At 44.2% G+C, this 22957-nt stretch overlaps 1 protein-coding gene across 1 annotated transcript; it reads left to right on the top strand.

Moving 5' to 3' along the window:
• Window positions 1-10570: 10570 nt before the first annotated feature.
• Window positions 10571-22916, top strand: rpp40 (ribonuclease P/MRP 40 subunit). The gene is made up of 8 exons (XM_086271871.1): window positions 10571-10726; window positions 17216-17360; window positions 17718-17786; window positions 19979-20074; window positions 21516-21638; window positions 21715-21880; window positions 21962-22096; window positions 22174-22916. The coding sequence occupies exons 1-8, from the start codon at window positions 10607-10609 to the stop codon at window positions 22370-22372; spliced, it is 1053 nt and encodes a 350-aa protein (XP_086127997.1). The 5' UTR covers window positions 10571-10606; the 3' UTR covers window positions 22373-22916.
• Window positions 22917-22957: the final 41 nt, after the last annotated feature.

The following is a 22957-nucleotide window of genomic DNA, read 5'->3' as shown; positions in this document are numbered from 1 at the left end:
TACCATAAATTTATAGATTTGATATGTCCTTTTCTAACTGAAGTATTACATGAAGCCTTTGAATTTGGACGACTCCCTGCAAGTTTTAATCAGGCAGTAATATCACTAATTCCAAAAGGCGACAAGGATTTAACTGATCCAGGTAATTACAGACCAATAAGTTTAATCAATGTGGATTGCAAAATTCTATCAAAAGTTTTAGCAACAAGGTTGGAGGTTGTAATACCACAAATTATTCATCAAGATCAAGTAGGGTTTATCAAGAATAGATCTGCTTCTGATAATATGAGGAGATTACTACACCTGCTGTGGCTGAATAGAAATAACACAAATCCTGTATTGGCTATATCTTTAGATGCACAGAAAGCTTTTGATAGGGTGGAGTGGAACTTTCTGTTCACAGCCCTGGAAAAGTTTGGAATAGGTGACAATTTTTGCAGATGGATTAGAACCATGTATTCTGGTCCAGAAGCAGCTGTATTTACAAATGGGGTACTTTCTCCTTTTTTTAGTATTTCCAGATCAACACGTCAAGGATGCAATTTAAGCCCATTGCTATTTATAATATTTTTAGAGCCATTAGCTATTCAAATCAGAGAAAATGCAGAGATTAAAGGTGTATTTGGGGGAGGCAGAGAACACAAATTATTCCTGTATGCAGATGATGTGCTGATATTAAACCAAGACCCAACTAATTCTATCACAAAACTATTAGAGGTGATTAATACATACTCAATGTTTTCGGGGTACAAAATTAATTGGCATAAATCAGAGGCGATGCCAGTTTCCCAGGCTTGCAGTCATAACTTTATATCGGGCTTTAACTTTAAGTGGGTGGACAAGGGAATGAAATATCTTGGAATTGAATTGGACCCCAATATTGAGGATATTATGGCTAACAGTATGGGAAAATTATTAAACAAGATCAATAAAAACTTGGGTAAATGGAGTAAACTAAATTTGACATTGTGGGGAAAAGTGAACACAGTTAAAATGGTTGTGGCACCGCTCATCAACTATTATACAGGAATGCTGCCTATGTGTATCCCGCAACGGATGTTGCAAAGCTACAATAATATAATAAAAGATTTTCTTTGGAAGGGTGGTAAACCCCGTATTAACATAAATCGACTGTCCCAATCTAAGAAAGAAGGGGGACTAGCCCTGCCCAATATAGAGTATTATAGTATCTCTTTGGAAATGGCTAGATTAGGCAAACATTGGGCAGGGAAAAATAATATAGACTGGATTTTAATAGAACAAGAGCTTGCATCTCCATTCACACCAATTGATATTTTATCACAAAAAGTGAATAATCACGGTAAGACGCAAAACCCTATTTTGAAATTTTCGAAAATGGTGTGGTTGGAGGGGCATAAGAAATATAAACTTGTGCCATATGTACAGAAGTATGCCTCCTTGTGGTATAACCCTAAAATTAAAATTGGTAAGCAGACTGTTTATTGGACACAATGGTGAGAAGAGGTATCAGAACTGTTAGTGACCTATTTGAAGGGGGTGTTTTCATGTCGTATGAGGATATTAAAAAAAAAAGTTTTGTTTAGAGGGTAACAGTCATTTCTGGAAGTATTTGCAAATAAGAAACTGTTTAAAAGGAGGAGTTACAATAACATGTGAAAGTAACTCGATAGAGAATTTCATGCTACTACCCCCATTTCTGTGCACAGCTGCGAAATGGTATAATATTTGCCCATGGATTAAAAACAATATAAATAAGAGCCTGAAAAAAGTATGCGAAAGGGATCTAGGGCGTACAATGGATGAAGATACATGGGATTCTATATTGTCGAACAATGGATTATACATTAGGGAAGCCAGGGGAAAATTTATTCAATACAAAATTCTTAACAGATACTATTATACTCCTTCAAGGCTGTATAGAATGGGGATTGGTAGAGATGACTTGTGTTGGAAATGCCAAAAAGCCAAAGGTACTCTGATACATGCCCTCTGGGAATGCCCGCTGGTTTTTCCAGTTTGGAACACTGTACTGAATTATTTGCAGGGGTGGACACTTTGTAACCTACCCAGATCACCTAAATTATGTTTACTAGGAGACAAAGGAGAGGTGCCGCAATTAAGTAAACACCAGTTTAGAGTGTTAAGTACCAGGGCCGTGCAGAGAGGTTTAAGGGGGCGGGTGCTCAAAGTTAAAAAGGGGCACATTGAACCAGGCTGAATAACAACAACACACATTCATCAAGAATCTAATATGGGAAGGGCAGGGCTGTGTTGATCTGAGACTGTAGACATTAAAAAGTCCACAGGAGAGATGGTAGCTGATTAAACAAGTGTCATGAGATAATAACAAAATGCAAAGATTGGTGACAGCGCTTGGAACCATAAGGCAACAAAAAACTGTGAGAAATAATTTAGGCTCTGCCCGTGAATCACTCTTTGCTTCTCTTCTTCCTTCCATCATTTCATACATCACTCTCCACTTGCTGTCTATCTGAGAACAAGGCACAACTTGCTATTGCAATAAACTATAATCTAATTATCCACACCTAACAACTCCAGCACTTAATCTATAATAAAATGATGACAGAAAAATGTTATAGCCCTGCCTTTAGTAGCCTCATACAGCTCCTACTGTTTCCTCCTCATGTCCTTACCAGCCATGTCTGCACAATGTTATATCATGAGTAATAATTTAAAATAATCCATATACATAAAACACACACATGCACACACAGTGACATTTTAGACCTTCTTCAGAATACTGTATATACTATGGGCATCATGGTGCTGATCCAGAATCCTTACATTATTATTTATTACTAGAGCTACAATAATAAAGCAATGAGGAGGGGGAAGTAATAAATATGAAATAATGTATTTATGATGATTCCATTTGTTTCACTATCCACTCTGTGCAGGGCAAAGCTTATTACATGTTTAAACTGTAGAGATACAATCATTTTACTGCTGTAACATCCAACTTTTGTCTTATTTAAAATATAAATCTATTATAATCTGCTTCTTAATGTATGTTCTTTAAAATACAGCGTGTTTTTAAATATATTATAATTATAATAATGCACAATTATGTGGACATGCATATTAGATCGTTTTTAGTGAAATATAATCCCCCCAGAAAGGCAGGAAATGCCCAGAAACTTAATTTAAAACTAAACATGTTTCTAAATACTTTAAAACTAAATATGTTTCTAAATACTTTAAAACTAAATATGTTCCCTAAAACGGTGACAGAGCTACAGACCCATGACAGCCAGGTAGCAGCTGTGACCAGCACTACCTGTGCAGTTAATAAAAGGACAGGTAATGTTTGTCGCGCTGTTGCACACACAGCACGCTCGTTTGTTTCAGTTCGTCAGTTGCAACAAGACAGCTTACCAACGTGTACGTAATAAGCTAATACTCCTGTGTGCTATACACTACAGTGTGCGCTGTACACCTACTTACTGGTTGTGTCGCATCAGTCTGTGTCTCTGAGTTAACTTGTGTTTCTCCTACAGCTCCGGACCGGGTTAGGGTTAGCGCGTGCTCTTTGTGAGCTCGTTCCCGGCTTGTAACCAGCGCGTTCGGCCGTCAAGGGCGACCATTGGTTAAATGTGATCATGTGACTGATGCAAGCCAGATCCTTTTATTTAGCAAAACTGTGATTAATAGTTAAATATTATTGTTGAGGGGCACAGACAGGACTCCGCACGCACACACACATAAAAAATAAATAAATAAATAAAAAAAATTTAAAAGTTGCCTCAACAAAAGGGCACTTTGGGCACCCATCAGGAAAGGGGCGGGTGCTCAAGCCCCTCTAGCCCCCCCCCTCTGCACGTCCCTGCCCTCTAGCCCCCCCCCTCTGCACGTCCCTGTTAAGTACTGCATTGGTAACATGTGCCCGTGTCATTTTGGAACACTGGAAGGACTCTCATATTCCAATGCTTAAAATGTGGAAAGACAGAATGATTGGGAATGTTGCATGCGAAAAGATGCTGGGAAAAATACACCATGTGACGGAAGCTGCGCTGGAACAGTGGGACAATTTTTGCACCTACATGTCTACCTGACTTGGACATTTGAGCTTAATACAACATATGTTAAAACCTCACTTGTTTTGTTTTGTTTCGTTGTGTTTTTTTTTTAAATTTATTTATTTATTTTAGTTATTTATCTTGTTTGTTTTTGTTTGTTTGCTTCTTGCTTTTGGTTGTTGCATCTCTGTATTTGCTGTCATAAAATGCAAAATCTAATAAATACTTGAATTATAAAAAAATAATAATTTGTAATTACTACAAACAGTAATAGTTTTCACAGCCTTTTCGTTAATTGATCCACGAATCAATTTTATGTAACATAAAACATCATTATAGTAATGTTTAAAATTAGGTTTTTTGTTACTGTATTTGCATTTGTGAAAATAAAATTTAGCTAAGATAACTAACAAGTTTATTATAAAGTAAACTTCTTCTTTTTTTTGCCTTCGAAAGAAACAAAATACAACATTTTCCCGTTTCACAGTAAAGTCTTTGTAGAGATGTCCAGCAATGAATCTACTGAAGTCTTTCCAAAATGTTCCAGCGCATGAACAGATCCAGAAGAGGTGCTGCACAGTCTCAGGATGGCTTCCACAAAATCCACAGTTCACATTTATGTCCCTTTTGAACTTCGTCATGTAATGATTAGCAGGATAACATTTATGCAATATTTTAAATGAGACTTCCTTCACTTTATTCGTTACCAGATACTTGTTAGGAATTGTCCATACTCTTTTCCAGTTAATGTCACTGACAAAGGAATCCCAGTAAGAGACCACATGTGGGATAGTTAGAGATTCTGTCTGGAACAAAGCACGAATATTCTTATTACTTTTACTGTGGTTTGTTAGACAGATTCTTCCTATGTGTGAATCTAAAGGGTTGGGGAGAGAAACAGATGATATGCAAGGTTGAATACCTTTAAAAAGCATTATAATACCCGTAGGTATTGCATCAAATAATATGGCATATTCTTTGGGTGTGGCTGGAAATTTATAGGTGTTTAAAAATTCTGAATAAGACATAAGCTGCTCATTAGGATTAAACAGCTGATTCACTAAAACAATCCGTTTCTCAACCCACCTAGAAAAAAATAATGATTTATTTTTATGCACTATGTTCCTGTTATTCCAAATTGGACACGTATGGGGTGTAAAGTTGTGTTTATATATAAGGGACCAAGCTAATAGAACTTGTTTGTGAAACATCGAGAGCTTTTCTGGAAGCTTATCTATATTATAATCACAACCTAAGACAAAACTTAGACCCCCAAACTTAGAGAAAATGTAGTGAGGAATACAATTCCAGATGGAGACCTGATTTTTAGGGATATGTTTCGCCCAATTAATCTTAAATGTATTGTTTAGAGTAGTAAAATCCAAAACATTGAGACCACCGTGTTCATAGTCATTCATCAATACACTTTTTCTGATGTAATGTGTCCCGTTTTTCCAGAGGAAGTGGTGTTCTGGGAATCCATCCTACCTGACAAATCATCCTACCCGTTGTTTCTGCGCATGCGTACAACACGAAATTGAGAGGCGAACCATCCTACCTTTGTGAATAACAGCTAGAAAAATTCTCTGACGGGTAAAATTAAGTGCCAAACCATGCTACTTTTGTGAATGTTACCTACAAGCATACTTTATCGGGTAAAATGAAGTGGCAAACCATCCTGGCTTCATGAATATGGGCTACAATCATACTCTGAAGGGTAACGTTGAGAGGCACTCCATCATACCTACTTAAATTCGTGCTGGAATTGCTCTGTGACAGTAGAAATGTGCATAAACTACTTACGGTAGGACGTTTTGCCAAAGTAGGATGGTTTGTCATCCTTGAGGCCACTGCTGTTGTGATTTGGCGCTGTATAAATAAAATTGAATTGAAAATTGAATTGAATAGTGAGAACAGCCAGCGGGGAGAAAGATTGTTTTCAGTCGTGGATCTCACAGATCTGGAGGTGTGGCGATTTGTTTTAATAAGTTCCCAGGCGAGATCATAACTTACAAAGCTGATAGAGAGGGCCATTGGTTGACTGTAGTTTTGAAGTGCAAAGGTATATTTCTAATTGTCATGAATCTTTATGGACATAATAACGAGGGTCAAAATAAAAGTCTATTGGAAAATCTAACAAAAGTTATTTCAGAGTTTAAAGTTATGTACCCCACAGATTACATCCTAGTAGGAGGAGACTGGAACATGACACCAGATGAGTGGATGGACAGATGGCCTCCTCGCTTAGGAAGGAGGCAACAGAATAACATTATTGAGAACGTCTCTAGTGATAATAATTTTACAGACATTTGGAGAAGTTTGAATCCTGGAGTTAAGAGTTATTCATGGTTTAAACCTGATGGAGGAAGCAGGTCAAGAATTGATTATTGGTTAGTGAGCGATTAAATTTTGAGGTGTACTTCACAATCTAAAATCTCCAAAGCACCAACAAGGATGAGACGTAGTAGCAGGGGATATTGGAAATTTAATGCCAGCCTTTTAAATAAGGACGAGTATTGTGATAAAATTAGACATACAATTACAGATATAAAAAATGATGACTCAGTAGTGGGTAATATACAGAAATGGGAATTTGTTAAATTCAAAATCAGAGAATTCACTATAAAATTCTGCAAAGAACTGAACAGGGAAAACGGGAATATGAAAGTAATTTACTTCGTGAAATAACTCAGTGCTGTAGTACAGAAAAACTAAACATGTAAGAGAAGAATAAATTGATGGAGTTACAAACTAAATTAGACGATCTTTATGGTAAATGGTAAATGGCCTGTATTTATATAGCACTTTACTAGTCCCTAAGGACCCCAAAGCGCTTCACATATCCAGTCATCCACCCATTCACATACACATTCACACACTGGTGATGGCAGCTACGTTGTAGCCACAGCCACCCTGGGGCGCACTGACAGAGGCGAGGCTGCCGGACACTGGCGCCACCGGGCCCTCTGACCACCACCAGTAGGCAACGGGTGAAGTGTCTTGCCCAAGGACACAACGACTGAGACTGTCCAAGCCAGGGCTCGAACCGGCAACCTTCCGATTACAAGACGAACTCCCAACTCTTGAGCCACGATCGCCTTACCTAGAGAAAGCCCAGGGTGCCTTTATAAGATCAGAGCCAAATGGATTGAGGCAGGTGAAAAGAACTCATCATATTTTAGTAAGCTGGAAAAGTGTAGACAGCAGAGAAATCTAATCTCAAGCTTGTTGATAAATGGGACTGAATGTAAAGATTTCAGAGAGATTGAAAAGGAAGTCTTCACTTTTTATTCCAAATTGTACTCCTGAGAATATTCAGCAGCTGATTCTGATAGTTTCTTTGATAAGATTCATGATCTCATCCCATGTATTGACAAGCCGTTCAAAGATCTGTGTGATTCAGAGTTTAAAATTGAGGAACTGGATTTGGTGGTCATGAAAATGGCATTAAACAAGTCCCCAGGGACAGATGGACTCACTACTAATTCTTATCATTTCTTCTGGAAGGACCTAAGAACTTTATTGTTTGATGCATTAAAGGAATCGATAGAGAAGAAAGAACTGATGCCGAGCATGAAACAAGGGTTGATAACCCTGATCCCTAAATCGGGCAAGGATAAAAGAATTTTAGACAATTTAAGACCCATCACTGTACTAAACACTGACTATAAGATCCTGTCTGCAGCTGGAGCCGAGAGGCTAAAGAAAGGCATTTCAAACATTATCAGTGAAACACAATCAGGTTTTTTGAAAGGAAGACTAATTCATAACAATATTAGGCTGGTTTTGGATCTCCTTGAGTACAGTGAATTAATCCAAGAGAGAGGATACATCCTGTTCTTGGATTTTTACAAAGCTTTTGACTCAGTTGAACATCCGTTCATATTAAAAACTCTGCAGTCTTTTGGTTTTGAAGAGGAATTTATAAATGTTATAGAGATGCTATATAATGACATCAACAGCTCTGTTTTGCTAGAACATGGTACATGTTCAAGGTTTGAGGTTAATAGAGGGATACGGCAGGGATGTAGCAGCTCACCACTTCTGTTCATCATGGTTGCTGAGCTGTTGTCTATTTTGATTAAAAACAGTCACATTGAGGGGTTAACTGTGATGGGTGAACAGATAATAATCAGTCAGCTGGCAGATGATACCACCCTGTTTCTAAGAAATGAGGACCAGATTCCTTCAGCCTTACAGGCGATCAACCACTTCTCCAAAGCTTCTGGCCTACAGCTGAATATTAATAAATGTGAGATACTAGCTCTGCATGAGTGTCCCCTGCAAGCAATAAATAATATACAGATAAAAAAAGAGGTGAAGTATCTGGGGATAAGACATCAACAGAAAATAAGAATATCTGTGCCAATACAGAAAAGTGTAAGTCGATTTTAAACAGGTGGCTGCAGAGGGACATAAGTCTGTTTGGGAGAATCTTGCTAACCAACATGGACAGTCTGTCCAGACTCATCTATCCAGCCTTTTCTCTGCCCACATCTCCAAAACTAATTCAATCTATAAATAATCTTAATTTTAGGTTCATATGGAGGAACAAATGTCATTATATAAAGAAAAATGATATGATTAAGAATTATGAAGAGGGTGGGGCTAATGCCATTGACTTTGATGTTATGAATGGTGTACTAAAATTGAAATGGTTAAGATCTTTCATTAGGAACAAAAATTCCTTTTGGAACATTATTCCCAGTGTGATTTTTGGCAAAATGGGTGGAATAGACTTTTTGTTACGTTGTGACTTTGATTGCAGTTCGTTACCTGTTAAACTCTCAGCTTTCCATCAGCAGGTCCTTCTCTACTGGAAATTAATCTACAAACATAACTTTACTCCTCACAACACCCCTATATGGAACAACAGGTATATCCGTTTGTGTAGGAAATCTGTGTACGTGGATGAATTCCTTTAATTTTAAATATGTTTATATTGTCTATTCTGTGCCACCGTGCACGGTGGTTAGCACTGTTGCCTCACAGCAAGAAGGTCCTGAGTTCAATTCCACCATCAGGCCGGGGTCTTTCTGTGTGGAGTTTGCATGTTCTCCCCGTGTTTGCGTGGGTTCTCTCCGGGTACTCCGGCTTCCTCCCACCGTCCAAAGACATGCAGCTTGTGGGGATAGGTTAATTGGATAATCCAAATTGTCACTAGGTGTGAATGTGAGTGTGAATGGTTGTCTGTCCCTGTGTGTTTGCCCTGCGACAGACTGGCGACCTGTCCAGGGTGTACCCCGCCTTTCGCCCTATGACAGCTGGGATAGGCTCCAGCGCCCCCCGCGACCCTGAAAAGGATAAGCGGAAGCGAATGCATGGATGTCTATTCTGTAAAATAGTGAGATGTCTATTCTTATTAATGTAGAGAATTCACCTGCTTGCTGCTACTACTGCACATTCACCCAATGTATATACTATACCTTGAACCTTGAATGAAGATCTAAAGGGATTTGGGCTGTAGCTCATTTTATGGATGAGAATGGGGTCTTATTAAAACATGAGACGTTTTGTGACAAATTTGATGTAAGATGTACTGCTAAGAGATATAAATCCCTGATGAAAGCCATCCCAGTCCCTTTGAGATCAAAGATAAAAGAAGATATTGTGCACTCTAAAATTTCTCCTTGACTGAGGCAGCTCTGCATAGCTGGAGTTGAATTTGGTGACAGCAGGTTTACAAACAAGGTGATCAGGAATATTTTGATAAATGAAGTTTGCCCTAATCCAGTTAAAAGAAATTATATTCATAAAGAATTTGAGACCATGGAGGTTAAGGCGATAAGAAAAAAGTATATCTCACTTCCTCTTTCCCCTAAAGTTAAAGAGATTCACTTTAAAATCATTAATGAGGTTTATCCAACCAATGAATTCTTAAGACGGAAATTTAACTTAGACGTGAACGCCTGCGCATTTTGTGAAGATGATGTTGAAAGTCTGGATCACTTGTTTTTCTACTGTGAATCAGTGCACTTCTGGACTGACATGTGGAGCTGGCTACAGTCCAGGAGAATTCAGTTACCACATTTGACGGTGACGGTAATAAAATCTGGAATACTTGCTGAGAATGCAGATTTTGACTTGATGATTAGGACGGTTTTGTTACTGGGAAAAAATTTATTCACAAATGCAGATACTTTGAAGCTAAACCATGTATAAACAGATGGCTGAGAAACTTGTGAATAACAAGAAAGCTCATAAACGTGTTGTATTATTTAATAAGTTTAATCCATGTTCAAAAGAAGCCTCCCTATTTAATGATCATGATTGCCCTTTTTTGTTCATATTATTTGTGCCTTTGGTTTCCTTCAATGACTGTTCTTTCGTTTTTTGTCAACTCTTTTTGGCTTTGTGTTTATTGTTTTCTTTTCTCGTTGTAGCGCTCAGCCGAGGATATTTGAATTAATAATGGTGCCTTGTATGTTATACTGTTGTTTATAAATAAAGTTCATTAAAAAAAAAAGTCTGAACACCGGAATATCCTCCAAAATAAAATCAACGAACATTTCCGGTTCGCTACCGGAAACTTCTAAGCTGAAAAGCCGCGGCCGGAAACACGTGCAGTTAACTCGCAGCCGAAGAAAATGACGTCCTCGGAGCTGGACCGGACTCCGCGGACTCTGTTGGTCTCGGAGAGCTCCAGCTTCTTGGACCCGAAGAACCGGATCAGCGCGCAGGTGCAACAGTTGCACTTCAACCACCAGGTGACGCTCTCACCATTCACCTCTGACCTTTCACCTCCGAGCCGTTAGCTTCACAGCGGTGGGCTCGCGGACGGCTTCATGTTCATTTGATGGAGTGCAAGGAGAGCAGTCACGGGTAGAGCAGGGCTCAGTGTGTGTGTGTGTGTGTGTGTGTAGCAGGGCTCACTGTGTGTGTGTGTGTGTGTGTGTGTGTACGTGTGTGTAGCAGGGCTCACTGTGTGTGTGTGTGTGTGTGTGTGTGTAGCAGGGCTCAGTGTGTGTGTGTGTGTGTGTGTGTGTGTGTGTGTGTGTGTAGCAGGGCTCACTGTGTGTGTGTGTGTGTGTGTGTGTGTGTGTGTGTGTGTAGCAGGGCTCACTGTGTGTGTGTGTGTGTGTGTGTGTGTGTGTGTAGCAGGGCTCACTGTGTGTGTGTGTGTGTGTGTGTGTGTGTGTGTGTGTGTAGCAGGGCTCAGTGTGTGTGTGTGTGTGTGTGTGTGTGTGTGTGTGTAGCAGGGCTCACTGTGTGTGTGTGTGTGTGTGTGTGTGTGTGTGTGTAGCAGGGCTCAGAGTGTGTGTGTGTGTGTGTGTGTGTGTGTAGCAGGGCTCAGTGTGTGTGTGTGTGTGTGTGTGTAGCAGGGCTCAGTGTGTGTGTGTGTGTGTGTGTGTGTGTGTAGCAGGGCTCAGTGTGTGTGTGTGTGTGTGTGTGTGTAGCAGGGCTCAGTGTGTGTGTGTGTGTGTGTGTGTAGCAGGGCTCAGTGTGTGTGTGTGTGTGTGTGTGTAGCAGGGCTCAGTGTGTGTGTGTGTGTGTGTGTGTGTGTGTGTGTGTAGCAGGGCTCACTGTGTGTGTGTGTGTGTGTGTGTGTGTGTGTGTGTGTGTGTAGCAGGGCTCACTGTGTGTGTGTGTGTGTGTGTGTGTGTGTGTGTGTGTGTGTAGCAGGGCTCACTGTGTGTGTGTGTGTGTGTGTGTGTGTGTGTGTGTGTAGCAGGGCTCAGTGTGTGTGTGTGTGTGTGTGTGTGTGTGTGTGTGTGTAGCAGGGCTCACTGTGTGTGTGTGTGTGTGTGTGTGTGTGTGTGTGTGTAGCAGGGCTCAGAGTGTGTGTGTGTGTGTGTGTGTGTGTGTAGCAGGGCTCACTGTGTGTGTGTGTGTGTGTGTGTGTGTGTGTGTGTGTGTGTAGCAGGGCTCAGAGTGTGTGTGTGTGTGTGTGTGTGTGTGTAGCAGGGCTCAGTGTGTGTGTGTGTGTGTGTGTGTAGCAGGGCTCACTGTGTGTGTGTGTGTGTGTGTGTGTGTGTGTGTGTGTGTGTAGCAGGGCTCAGAGTGTGTGTGTGTGTGTGTGTGTGTGTGTAGCAGGGCTCACTGTGTGTGTGTGTGTGTGTGTGTGTGTGTGGCAGGGCTCAGTGTGTGTGTGTGTGTGTAGCAGGGCTCAGTGTGTGTGTGTGTGTGTGTGTGTGTGTGTGTAGCAGGGCTCACTGTGTGTGTGTGTGTGTGTGTGTGTGTGTAGCAGGGCTCAGTGTGTGTGTGTGTGTGTGTGTGTAGCAGGGCTCAGTGTGTGTGTGTGTGTGTGTGTGGCAGGGCTCAGTGTGTGTGTGTGTGTGTAGCAGGGCTCAGTGTGTGTGTGTGTGTGTGTGTGTGTGTGTGTGTGGCAGGGCTCAGTGTGTGTGTGTGTGTGTGTGTGTAGCAGGGCTCAGTGTGTGTGTGTGTGTGTGTGTGTGTGTGTGTAGCAGGGCTCAGTGTGTGTGTGTGTGTGTGTGTGTGTGTGTGTGTGGCAGGGCTCAGTGTGTGTGTGTGTGTGTGTGTGTGTGTGTGTGTGTAGCAGGGCTCAGTGTGTGTGTGTGTGGCAGGGCTCAGTGTGTGTGTGTGTGTGTGTGTGTGTGTGTGTGTAGCAGGGCTCAGTGTGTGTGTGTGTGTGTGTGTGTGTGTGTGTGTGTGTAGCAGGGCTCAGTGTGTGTGTGTGTGTGTGTGTGTGTGTGTGTGTGTGTGTAGCAGGGCTCAGTGTGTGTGTGTGTGTGTGTGTGTGTGTGTAGCAGGGCTCAGTGTGTGTGTGTGTGTGTGTGTGTGTGTGTGTAGCAGGGCTCAGTGTGTGTGTGTGTGTGTGTGTGTGTGTGTGTGTGTGTGTGTGTAGCAGGGCTCAGTGTGTGTGTGTGTGTGTGTAGCAGGGCTCAGTGTGTGTGTGTGTGTGTGTGTAGCAGGGCTCAGTGTGTGTGTGTGTGTGTGTGTGTGTAGCAGGGCTCAGTGTGTGTGTGTGTGTGTGTAGCAGGGCTCAGTGTGTGTGTGTGTGTGTGTGTAGCAGGGCTCAGTGTGTGTGTGTGTGTGTGTGTGTGTGTGTGTGTAGCAGGGCTCACTGTGTGTGTGTGTGTGTGTGTGTGTGTGTGTGTAGCAGGGCTCAGTGTGTGTGTGTGTGTGTGTGTGTGTGTGTGTGTGTAGCAGGGCTCACTGTGTGTGTGTGTGTGTGTGTGTGTGTGTGTGTGTAGCAGGGCTCAGAGTGTGTGTGTGTGTGTGTGTGTGTGTGTAGCAGGGCTCAGTGTGTGTGTGTGTGTGTGTGTGTGTGTGTGTGTGTGTGTGTAGCAGGGCTCAGTGTGTGTGTGTGTGTGTGTGTGTGTGTGTGTGTAGCAGGGCTCACTGTGTGTGTGTGTGTGTGTGTGTGTGTGTGTGTGTGTGTGTAGCAGGGCTCACTGTGTGTGTGTGTGTGTGTGTGTGTGTGTGTGTGTAGCAGGGCTCACTGTGTGTGTGTGTGTGTGTGTGTGTGTGTGTGTGTGTAGCAGGGCTCAGTGTGTGTGTGTGTGTGTGTGTGTGTGTGTGTAGCAGGGCTCACTGTGTGTGTGTGTGTGTGTGTGTGTGTGTGTGTAGCAGGGCTCAGAGTGTGTGTGTGTGTGTGTGTGTGTGTGTAGCAGGGCTCACTGTGTGTGTGTGTGTGTGTGTGTGTGTGTGTGTGTGTGTGTGTAGCAGGGCTCACTGTGTGTGTGTGTGTGTGTGTGTGTGTGTGTGTGTGTGTAGCAGGGCTCACTGTGTGTGTGTGTGTGTGTGTGTGTGTGTAGCAGGGCTCAGTGTGTGTGTGTGTGTGTGTGTGTGTGTGTGTAGCAGGGCTCAGTGTGTGTGTGTGTGTGTGTGTGGCAGGGCTCAGTGTGTGTGTGTGTGTGTAGCAGGGCTCAGTGTGTGTGTGTGTGTGTGTGTGTGTGTGTGTGTGTGTGTGTGTGGCAGGGCTCAGTGTGTGTGTGTGTGTGTGTGTGTAGCAGGGCTCAGTGTGTGTGTGTGTGTGTGTGTGTGTGTGTGTAGCAGGGCTCAGTGTGTGTGTGTGTGTGTGTGTGTGTGTGTGTGTGGCAGGGCTCAGTGTGTGTGTGTGTGTGTGTGTGTGTGTGTGTGTGTAGCAGGGCTCAGTGTGTGTGTGTGTGGCAGGGCTCAGTGTGTGTGTGTGTGTGTGTGTGTGTGTGTGTGTAGCAGGGCTCAGTGTGTGTGTGTGTGTGTGTGTGTGTGTGTGTGTGTGTGTGTGTAGCAGGGCTCAGTGTGTGTGTGTGTGTGTGTGTGTGTGTGTGTGTGTGTAGCAGGGCTCAGTGTGTGTGTGTGTGTGTGTGTGTGTGTGTGTAGCAGGGCTCAGTGTGTGTGTGTGTGTGTGTGTGTGTGTAGCAGGGCTCAGTGTGTGTGTGTGTGTGTGTGTGTGTGTGTGTAGCAGGGCTCAGTGTGTGTGTGTGTGTGTGTGTGTGTGTAGCAGGGCTCAGTGTGTGTGTGTGTGTGTGTGTGTGTGTGTGTGTGTGTAGCAGGGCTCAGTGTGTGTGTGTGTGTGTGTGTGTGTGTGTGTAGCAGGGCTCAGTGTGTGTGTGTGTGTGTGTGTGTGTGTGTGTAGCAGGGCTCAGTGTGTGTGTGTGTGTGTGTGTGTGTGTGTGTGTGTGTGTAGCAGGGCTCAGTGTGTGTGTGTGTGTGTGTGTGTGTGTGTGTGTGTAGCAGGGCTCACTGTGTGTGTGTGTGTAGCAGGGCTCACTGTGTGTGTGTGTGTGTGTGTAGCAGGGCTCAGTGTGTGTGTGTGTGTGTGTGTGTGTGTGTGTGTGTGTGTAGCAGGGCTCAGTGTGTGTGTGTGTGTGTGTGTGTGTGTGTGTGTGTAGCAGGGCTCACTGTGTGTGTGTGTGTAGCAGGGCTCACTGTGTGTGTGTGTGTGTGTGTAGCAGGGCTCACTGTGTGTGTGTGCGTGTAGCAGGCCTCAGTGTGTGGGTGCAGCAGGGCTCACTGTGTGTGTGTGTGTGTGTGTGTGTGTGTGTGTGTGTGTGTGTGTGCAGCAGGGCTCACTGTGTGTGTGTGTGTGTGTGTGTGTGTGTGTGTGTGTGTGTGTGTGTGTGTGTAGCAGGCCTCAGTGTGTGGGTGGAGTGGTCCTGTGTGTGTGTGTGTGTGTGTGGTATCTTTTAGGTTTTATCTGATACCGGTGCCAAACCGGTAATTTTGAAACGGTGCTTAAACGGTGCTTGGAACGTCCTGGGAAAGGTCAAATGATTTGTATCCGTCACTAAAGCTGTTTGTGCTGTGAGGAGCTCTGAAACAGAAACTGATTTTTGAGTGGAGACTATGGATCTGCAGTCCTGACCTCAACCCCACCCAGCACCTGTGGGAGCAGCTCGGGTGGTCTGTGAGCACACTGAGAGGGAGAGAGCTGTGCAGGAAGTCAGAGCCCAAGTCCGAGGGGATGAATGAGGATGTTTGAAGCGTACTTTGGATCTTCTTTGGCTGCTGGTTCAGTCAGTTTAGCTCAGCGTGAGGAAACCTGCAGAATCTGTGAACGATCCACGCTCTGTGTTTACGTCTTTGTGTGGAATGCGTGTACCTGCTGTTTGCTGGTGTTGAAGTAGTTTTGTGAGCTTTAAGCTGAGAACCAAAATACATTTAAAACTGATTCAATGAGTCGATGTCACAATAATCAAACTAAACCAATTAACCAACCTGCTTCCTGGAGTACCCCTGCGTACAGCATCACTTACCATGGTTGATAGGTTTGTAGCATAAACCTATTTGCAGGAACGTTCAAGACAATCCTACTACACAGCAAAGCAAGACACGAGTAGGCAAAGTTCTTCGTGTTACTCATGCATGAGGGAGAGAACCACGACAAACGCTTCGCTTGACCCCAGTCGCTCTCGTCCTCGTAACACAAAGAGTACCATACGAACCCTCGCGGACCCTGAGGTCCTCTGGTGCTGGCCTTTTAATTGTCCCTAAAGTCAGGACACATACTCACGGAGAGGCAGCTTTTCAGTGGTATGGTCCTCGTCTGTGGAACAGCCTGCCGGAGGAGCTCAGGGCCACAGAGAACGTACATGTTTTTAAGAACAGGCTCAAGACCCACCTTTTTAATTTAGCTTTTACTTAGCGTTTATTTATTTTATGCTTATTTATTCTATCCTGTTATTCTATTATTAATTTAGACTTTACCTAATATTTCTTGATTTTATTCTTATTCATTTTTTAATCTTCTTACTCTATTTATATTTATATTGTATCCTGTTCTTATTTACTTTATCGTTTTACCCTGTATATATATCCTATTGTGTCATATCTCCAGTGTTTCCTCGGAGGGGGCTCTCTGCACCGGGGCTGTGATCGACTGGCTGCTGGGTCTCTGGGGGTCCTCTCAGCCTGGCTGGGGGGCTCCTTTGCCTCCCTCCTGCTGTGTGCCCAGCCTGGAGGCTGCGGTCTGTGACCGGCTCCCGGTGCAGACGGCTCCCTGTTATAGTGTTTCCTCACTTGGCTCATGCGAGCCCAGCCCAATTTTTACTCTTTAAGTGTGCGCGTGTGTGGGTGTGGGTGGTATGTGTGTATTCACATCATTTATGTTAATGAGAGTGTGGGGAGTGAGTTGGAGGGTGGGGTGGGCTGCTTTTAACTATGTAAAGCACTTTGTGCTACATTTTTTGTATGAAAAGTGCTTTATAAATAAAGACTGATTGATTGATTGATTGATTGATTGATTGATTGATTGATTGTGTGTGCGCGTGTGTGTCAGAGTGTGACCCCATAAACGACTTCCCTAAACCTGCTGGTCTGGAAGTCCAGCAGTTCATCTAAACAAAAGGCACTTCGCCTAAAACAGACATAGATGTGTTTGCTACACCATATATCAACGAGAGAAGATACGACCTCTTCCCATGACCCCAGGATGTGAGTGTGAATGCCAGAACACGCACACAAAGTCTTTGCAGACTCCTGAGGATCAAACCTCTACCAACATGACGTTGATTATAAAACTAAGCATGTATGATTAGATATTTCTAAGCATAATTGACAATCCAATAATATAAACCTGACAATGGTGATAAACCCCAGGTAGCAGTCGGTGAAGCATCTTCAGAGTACAGAAACCCGGCTGACTCTGAGGTCACCTGAGGTCAGGGCTGGGTGAGGTGAGGAAACATGTTTCAATCCAACCGTGTGTGCCTGACACTGCACTGCTACACTCATCGTTTCTGCTTTGAGTACAAAAAATCTGAATGAATTGAAATATTTGATTTTAACCATCAGCTGTTTCAACTGTGCAGGTGTCTGTGCTGCTTCCTGAGTGTAGCTCCGCCCCCTCTCACCTGGACTCCGTGTTGAACAACTTCAGCAGCTTCTACCTGATCAGGAAGCTGCCGGTGTACGAGCTGTTGGACCGACACTTCCTGGAGACGGCCGTGTACCACGGTAACACACCTGTGCGCACCTGAGCTCCATTCCAGGAAGAGAGTTTGAAAAGAAGCCTCTAAGGTTCCCAAACAGCTGATCAGAGTCAGTTCTGTAATTTTGCCATGGCAACGGGTGAATAAAGAGCACAGGCTCCATGTTAATCCAGAGGAGCAGAAATATGAATCACGTCATCGTCACCAAGTTATTGTGACGTCCGTCTCTGAGTTTCAGCTCTGAACTCTAATTTATATCTACCCATAGCAACAGACTCGCATACACAGGCCCTCACCTGTCCACGCCCTCACCTGTCCACGCCCTCACCTGTCCACGCCCTCACCTGTCCACGCCCTCACTGCGTGACTGTCTGTATTTCAGGTGCCGTGTTCGGTCTGTCCTACAGGACTCGCATCGATGAAGATACCTGCGTCGCACTGATGCCAAACGGTAACGTTTCTTTTTTTGTAAACCAACCTTTATTTCCAACACTCCCATTGACAGTGAACGTCATCGTCACGGGGCGAAACGGTAAACTGAGACAGTGGGCGCGCTCACGCGGACACATGCTCCTCGTTCAGAGGCGTCGCAGAAATGGTTCCTCCAGGAAAACGACAAACTTCGTCTTTACATTCGTAAATGTCTGTCTGCGAAGGCGGAGCGTTACAGGAAGTGACATCAGACCGAAGCGGCAGGTTTTTCACATCTTTGTGGCGACAGGAAGATCCAGAGGAGAACCTGAGCAGAGCTGGAACAAAGTGTTTTCGAGCGTGGAGGCGGGATGCTGTGGCGTTTTTAAATCACACGGTGTCTGTCAGCCATGTGATGTCATAACATAAAGATTTGAAATCACTGATTGGCTTGTTGGATCTGTGCGTATCGCTACGGTTACAACAGCTGTACTACAAGAAGCTGCTGAAGAAAGCTGCAGAGTCGTCAGGGAGCAGGATGAACTTCCAAACAGGATTGCTCCGCCCACCTCTGTAACGGTTCAGAAGAACAGATGTTTGATGAAAGACCCCCCTCCTCTCAGCCGCGGAGATCTGCAGGAGATTGTAGTTGATCCTGATTTGACGAGAACCTCTGACCTTCTGGACTCCATGATATGTGACAGAACTGCTCACAGGAATGCTGCGTGCTGATTGGCCAGTGAAAGATCTCGCTGGTGAGATGAAGATGGAGTCTCATCTGCCCGCTGACTGATGCAGGTTTCAGGTTTCCCTGATGGCGGCAGATTGGTCGCTTGGCAGGTGGTGCGGTTCGTGTTCGGGTTTGTGGAGGGCGGTGTGCAGGAGAGGCGGAGTGCGCCGCCGTCTTTGATGGGTTTGTTCCTCGTTGGGTGATAAAGCCCTCCCACACCGCCCTGTTAGCAGAGACGTAGCTGCACGCTGCGAGGCGGGCCGAGCACACCAATCATCCAGCACTGTACGATGGTTTAACGCTTTCTCACACACGTTACTCCATCATAAACAGTTTCTTACTGAAGCACAACCAGGAGTCCAGGCATCCATCAGCACCTCCACCTTCAGCCGCCGTCACCGTTTGCTGTACTCCCTCCTGTTGTGGAGGAGCCGCTCAGTGAGCCGACGATTGAACTGCAGCTCTCCAAAGTTCTGTCGTTCTCCTGGTCTTTGGTCATTTTCAGACAAAGACCAGATATAAGAGTGTTCTGACTCCGCCTCCTCACTGGCTCGAGAGCTGTCATTGGTCACCTGTCGCCGTCACCTGCTGCCATTTTCCTGAGTAATTAGCGTGACTGCTGATTTAGAGCCAGGGCGCCGTCCTCTAACATCCTGGTGATGTAATCGGTGATGCAATGACAACATGGCAGCGAGCAAAACAAAAATGGATTACATTTTAATGAGCCGCCATCTTTAATCTGGCCTTTCCTCCGACTCAATGACAACACGTTGCTTTTTCTGTAACCTGTGACCTCGGCAGGTGCCTGACTCTGCCTTTTAAAGGAAGTTGCTGTATTGTTCTGTTAGTGCGTACCGCCATAAAGCCGTTGTTCTGACAAAACGTCCTACTTTGGCAAAACGTCCTACCGTAAGTAGTTTATGCACATTTCTGCTGTCACACAGTAATTCCAGCACAAATGTAAGTAGGTATGACGGTTTGCCACTTAACTTTGCCCATCAGAGTATGCTTGTAGCTCACATTCATAAAGGTAGCATGGTTTTACACGTATTTATACCCGTCAGAGTATGTTTCTAGCTCTTATTAACAAAGGTAAGATGGTTCGCCACTGAATTATAGCTGTTAAAGTATGCTTGTACATCACATTCACAAAGGTAGGACGGTTTGGCACATAATTTTACCCATCAGAGTATGTTTGTAGCTTGTATTCACAAAGGTAGGACGGTTCGCCACTGAATTTCGTGTTGAGCATTGCGTAGAAACAACAGGTAGGATGGTTTGTCAGGTAGGATGGATTCCCAGAACACCGTGACCACAGAATCGCAGTGTGGCGGTCTAAAGGGAGCGACAGGTGTGACTCGATCAGTAACCTGTAAATGGTAATCCAATTACTGACTGATGGTAATCAGCTCAGCATGTTTTAGTTGACACAGAAAACTGTCTGCTGCAGGGATGTGACATCACTTCCTGTTTCCTGCTTAAAGTATGCCGTGTGTCTGCAGGTCACCTGACCCTCTCTCTGGATAAAGACTCGTTTGAGATTTTGGGCTTCGAGGGGAAACCGTCCAGATTCAAGCACAGAACTGCCACCAGATTCGGTCTGTCCTCTTCCCGTTTGTAGTCTCATTACTCTGAAACGATATTGTAATCGGATTACATTACATATTAGGGCTGCTCGATTATGGCAAAAATGATAATCACGATTATTTTCACTGAAATTGAGATCTCGATTATTTGACGATATTTATTTAACCCTTAAGACCTACCATAGAACCAAGTCTGCCAGAGCTTATATTATATTTTTACATGCTGTAGTGCCATTGGTGGGAGCATTTCAATTTGCTATACAACTGTTATAGCTCATATTTTAATAATATGTATGCATTAAGTCCATAGTAACTACATTAATTGCAAAAAAGTGCAATAAACTACAAAAAAATTGAAAATCGTTTTTGGTTTTTTTCTACTTGGAGAAATTTAAGAGGTTTATCCCTCAAAACTTTAAATACAAAAAAGTTGCAAAAAATAGTTTACAACAACAGGAAATTTATTTTGAGTGTCTTCATAGTTTTATTTTGGAGATACATTAATTTTTATACACTGCAGGAAAAACAAAAAACAATCCTATGATGCAAATTTGCAAAGAAAACAGCAGGTGCATCAAAATAAACTATTTCCAGCAGTGCAATATGAGTCCTAAGCATCCCAGAAACTATTCAGAAAAGTCAAACATGACTTATAAAAACACCAGTATAGGCTTTTAAGGCCTACAAGTAAAAAAACTACATTTCCGCGAAAATGACGTCACTTCCGGTTTCGGCCAGGAAATAGCGGACATGCGATAGTTCGCGCTGACATCTGTTTCACTGTGGGAAGTGTTACGAACAGCTGATGGATCGGCAAAGCGTGTCTCTGAAATATTATGTTTTTGTTCCTGCAAGCGCTTTTTATGCAGTTTTTGCAAAGCTTTATGTGGAAGGAAACCGTGACCGAGGACAAGCTGATGGCATCAGATGTAAGTACAACTCCTCCGGTTTCATATGCAAAACAAATTATTGCGCTAGCTTACACGGTTCAGGTTCTACAGGGATTTAAAAATAGTTACGCAAAACGGAGCATGCAGCTCTGACCGGCTTTAAAGGGTTAACAATGACTTTAAAAAATAATATAACATAGTGTGCAACACCACTGAAGTTTTTTTTACCTCTCTTTTCAACCAACAGCAGTCACTCTCCTCTCCAAATAACTTCTGCTTAGCTTTCCGAGCTTCCCTCGGGTCCTCTTAATCAGCGGTCTCCAACCTTTTTTGCGCCACGGACGGTTTATGCCCGACAATATTTTCACGGACCGGCCTTTAAGGTGTCACGGATAAATGAGGGAGGGGCTAATAATCGGCTCCGTCATTTTTAATGATCGTTGAAAGCCCAGATCGTAATCGTGATTAAAATTCGATTAATTGAGCAGCCCTATTACATATTATTGATTAGCATATAATTTCATTATTGCTCACCTGTAATCTGATTACTCTGTCTGCTGCAGTGGTATCTGTGGATCTAACTGACAGCAGCATGGCTCCTGGTAGGCGGAGCTACCTGAGGCTCCTCACAGGTCTTAAGTCCCGCCTTCAGCTGCAGACAGACTTCCTGTTATCACATCATCCAGGTGAGTGACCTCATCACCAAGGTTAGCCTGCCGTGTGTTTCCCACAATACTCTGCTCACAGTTCTGTGTTCTTCAGGGGGCGGGGCCTCTCTTCAGCCCCTCCTGTCTCGATGTGATTGGTCGCAGCACAGACCGGAGGTCAACTGCAGCGTTTTGACGGACCTCTCCTGCCCCGCCCCCCGGTCATGTGACCCTCACAGTTTCCTGGAGTGGCTAGGAGCCGTTGACGCTGGCATCAGCTGGTGAGACCTCCTGATGGGCTATGACATCATCGCTGCTGTGTCACGTTTTCAATGTTGACAGTTCTTCTTCTGTGGTGTCAGCGAGAACTCGTCCAGCAGCTTCCTGTCGTCGTTTGTCTGTCCCGAACCGAACACGATACATCGCCACGCTCTGAGCGTGTCCGTGAGCGGGATGCTGCTGCCACACGACATCCACCGTCTGCTGCAGGAGCTTAGGTGATCACCTGTCAGACTCTGTGACCTCTGCCCTCTGTCAGACTGTTCTGACTCACCTGTGCTCACCTGTCCCACAGACGTTACGTGGAGCAGCCTCGGCTGGCGTCCTGGGTGTCCATGACAGTTCGCGGGTTTGCTGACAGTCCGGTATCCTGGAGCAACCACGAGCACGGCTTCCTGAGGGGCGGAGAGAACTTCTACACGCTGATGATGTTCCACGACCACACCTACCAGCTCCACCTCGCCACGGGAGCACATGACGTCTGCCCGCCCTGACGCACCTGCGTACCTGTGCGCGGGCAGAATTTACTCTGATTGGTTTCGTTGTAGAAACGTTTTGATTAAATAAGCTGAGCTGAGGCCACGCCCACTCTGAGACCCTGAGAAACGTGTCGATAAAATGTGCTTGAATAAAGTCAGTCTGATGTCATTGTGTCTGGGGGGTTTCTGATTAGTCTTTGGCGACAGGTTATTGACCACTTCCTGTGTAGCTGACAACGCATCACAACTGAACAATGCACCACAAAAGTAAGAAAGAAGTTCGCCATGACAACGGCTGTGTAGCAAGGAACAGCGAGAGACTCGGACAATATTCGCAGAGGATGACGAGAGAATGGGAAACAGCTGGGAACGCCGCTTACCCTCAGAGTAATGAGAGGAAAGCGCAACTGAACGTGAAACATACGAGACAGACTGAGAATAAAACGGGGACGTGGCTGAGGACACAGGATAACAGAACACGAGGACAGTAGGAGCTCCAAATAACAGTCACAATACAAAACTACTAACGCAGAATCAGAACATGAGGATGTATTCAGGTCAAAAGAAGCAATCAGCCAAACTTGGGCGGAAGCACCGCCT

This window comes from Aulonocara sp. 'chitande type north' Nkhata Bay, linkage group LG18 (assembly GCF_057382095.1).
Source record: "Aulonocara sp. 'chitande type north' Nkhata Bay isolate Kocher_YH1m ecotype deep benthic linkage group LG18, A_spYH_male_GT1.1, whole genome shotgun sequence".
In the NCBI taxonomy this organism is placed as follows: Eukaryota; Metazoa; Chordata; class Actinopteri; order Cichliformes; family Cichlidae; genus Aulonocara; species Aulonocara sp. 'chitande type north' Nkhata Bay.
Note: the sequence above shows the minus strand (reverse complement) of the source record. Positions and strands in the feature narration are given on the sequence as shown.

Bases quoted from the DNA above. Each gene is read 5' to 3' on its own strand.
- rpp40 (XM_086271871.1), top strand. From the start codon at position 10,607: ATGACGTCCTCGGAGCTGGACCGGACTCCGCGGACTCTGTTGGTCTCG. The intron at 21,639-21,714 runs GTGAGTGACCTC...TGTGTTCTTCAG, and splicing joins CCTGTTATCACATCATCCAG to GGGGCGGGGCCTCTCTTCAG. The intron at 22,097-22,173 runs GTGATCACCTGT...CCTGTCCCACAG, and splicing joins CGTCTGCTGCAGGAGCTTAG to ACGTTACGTGGAGCAGCCTC.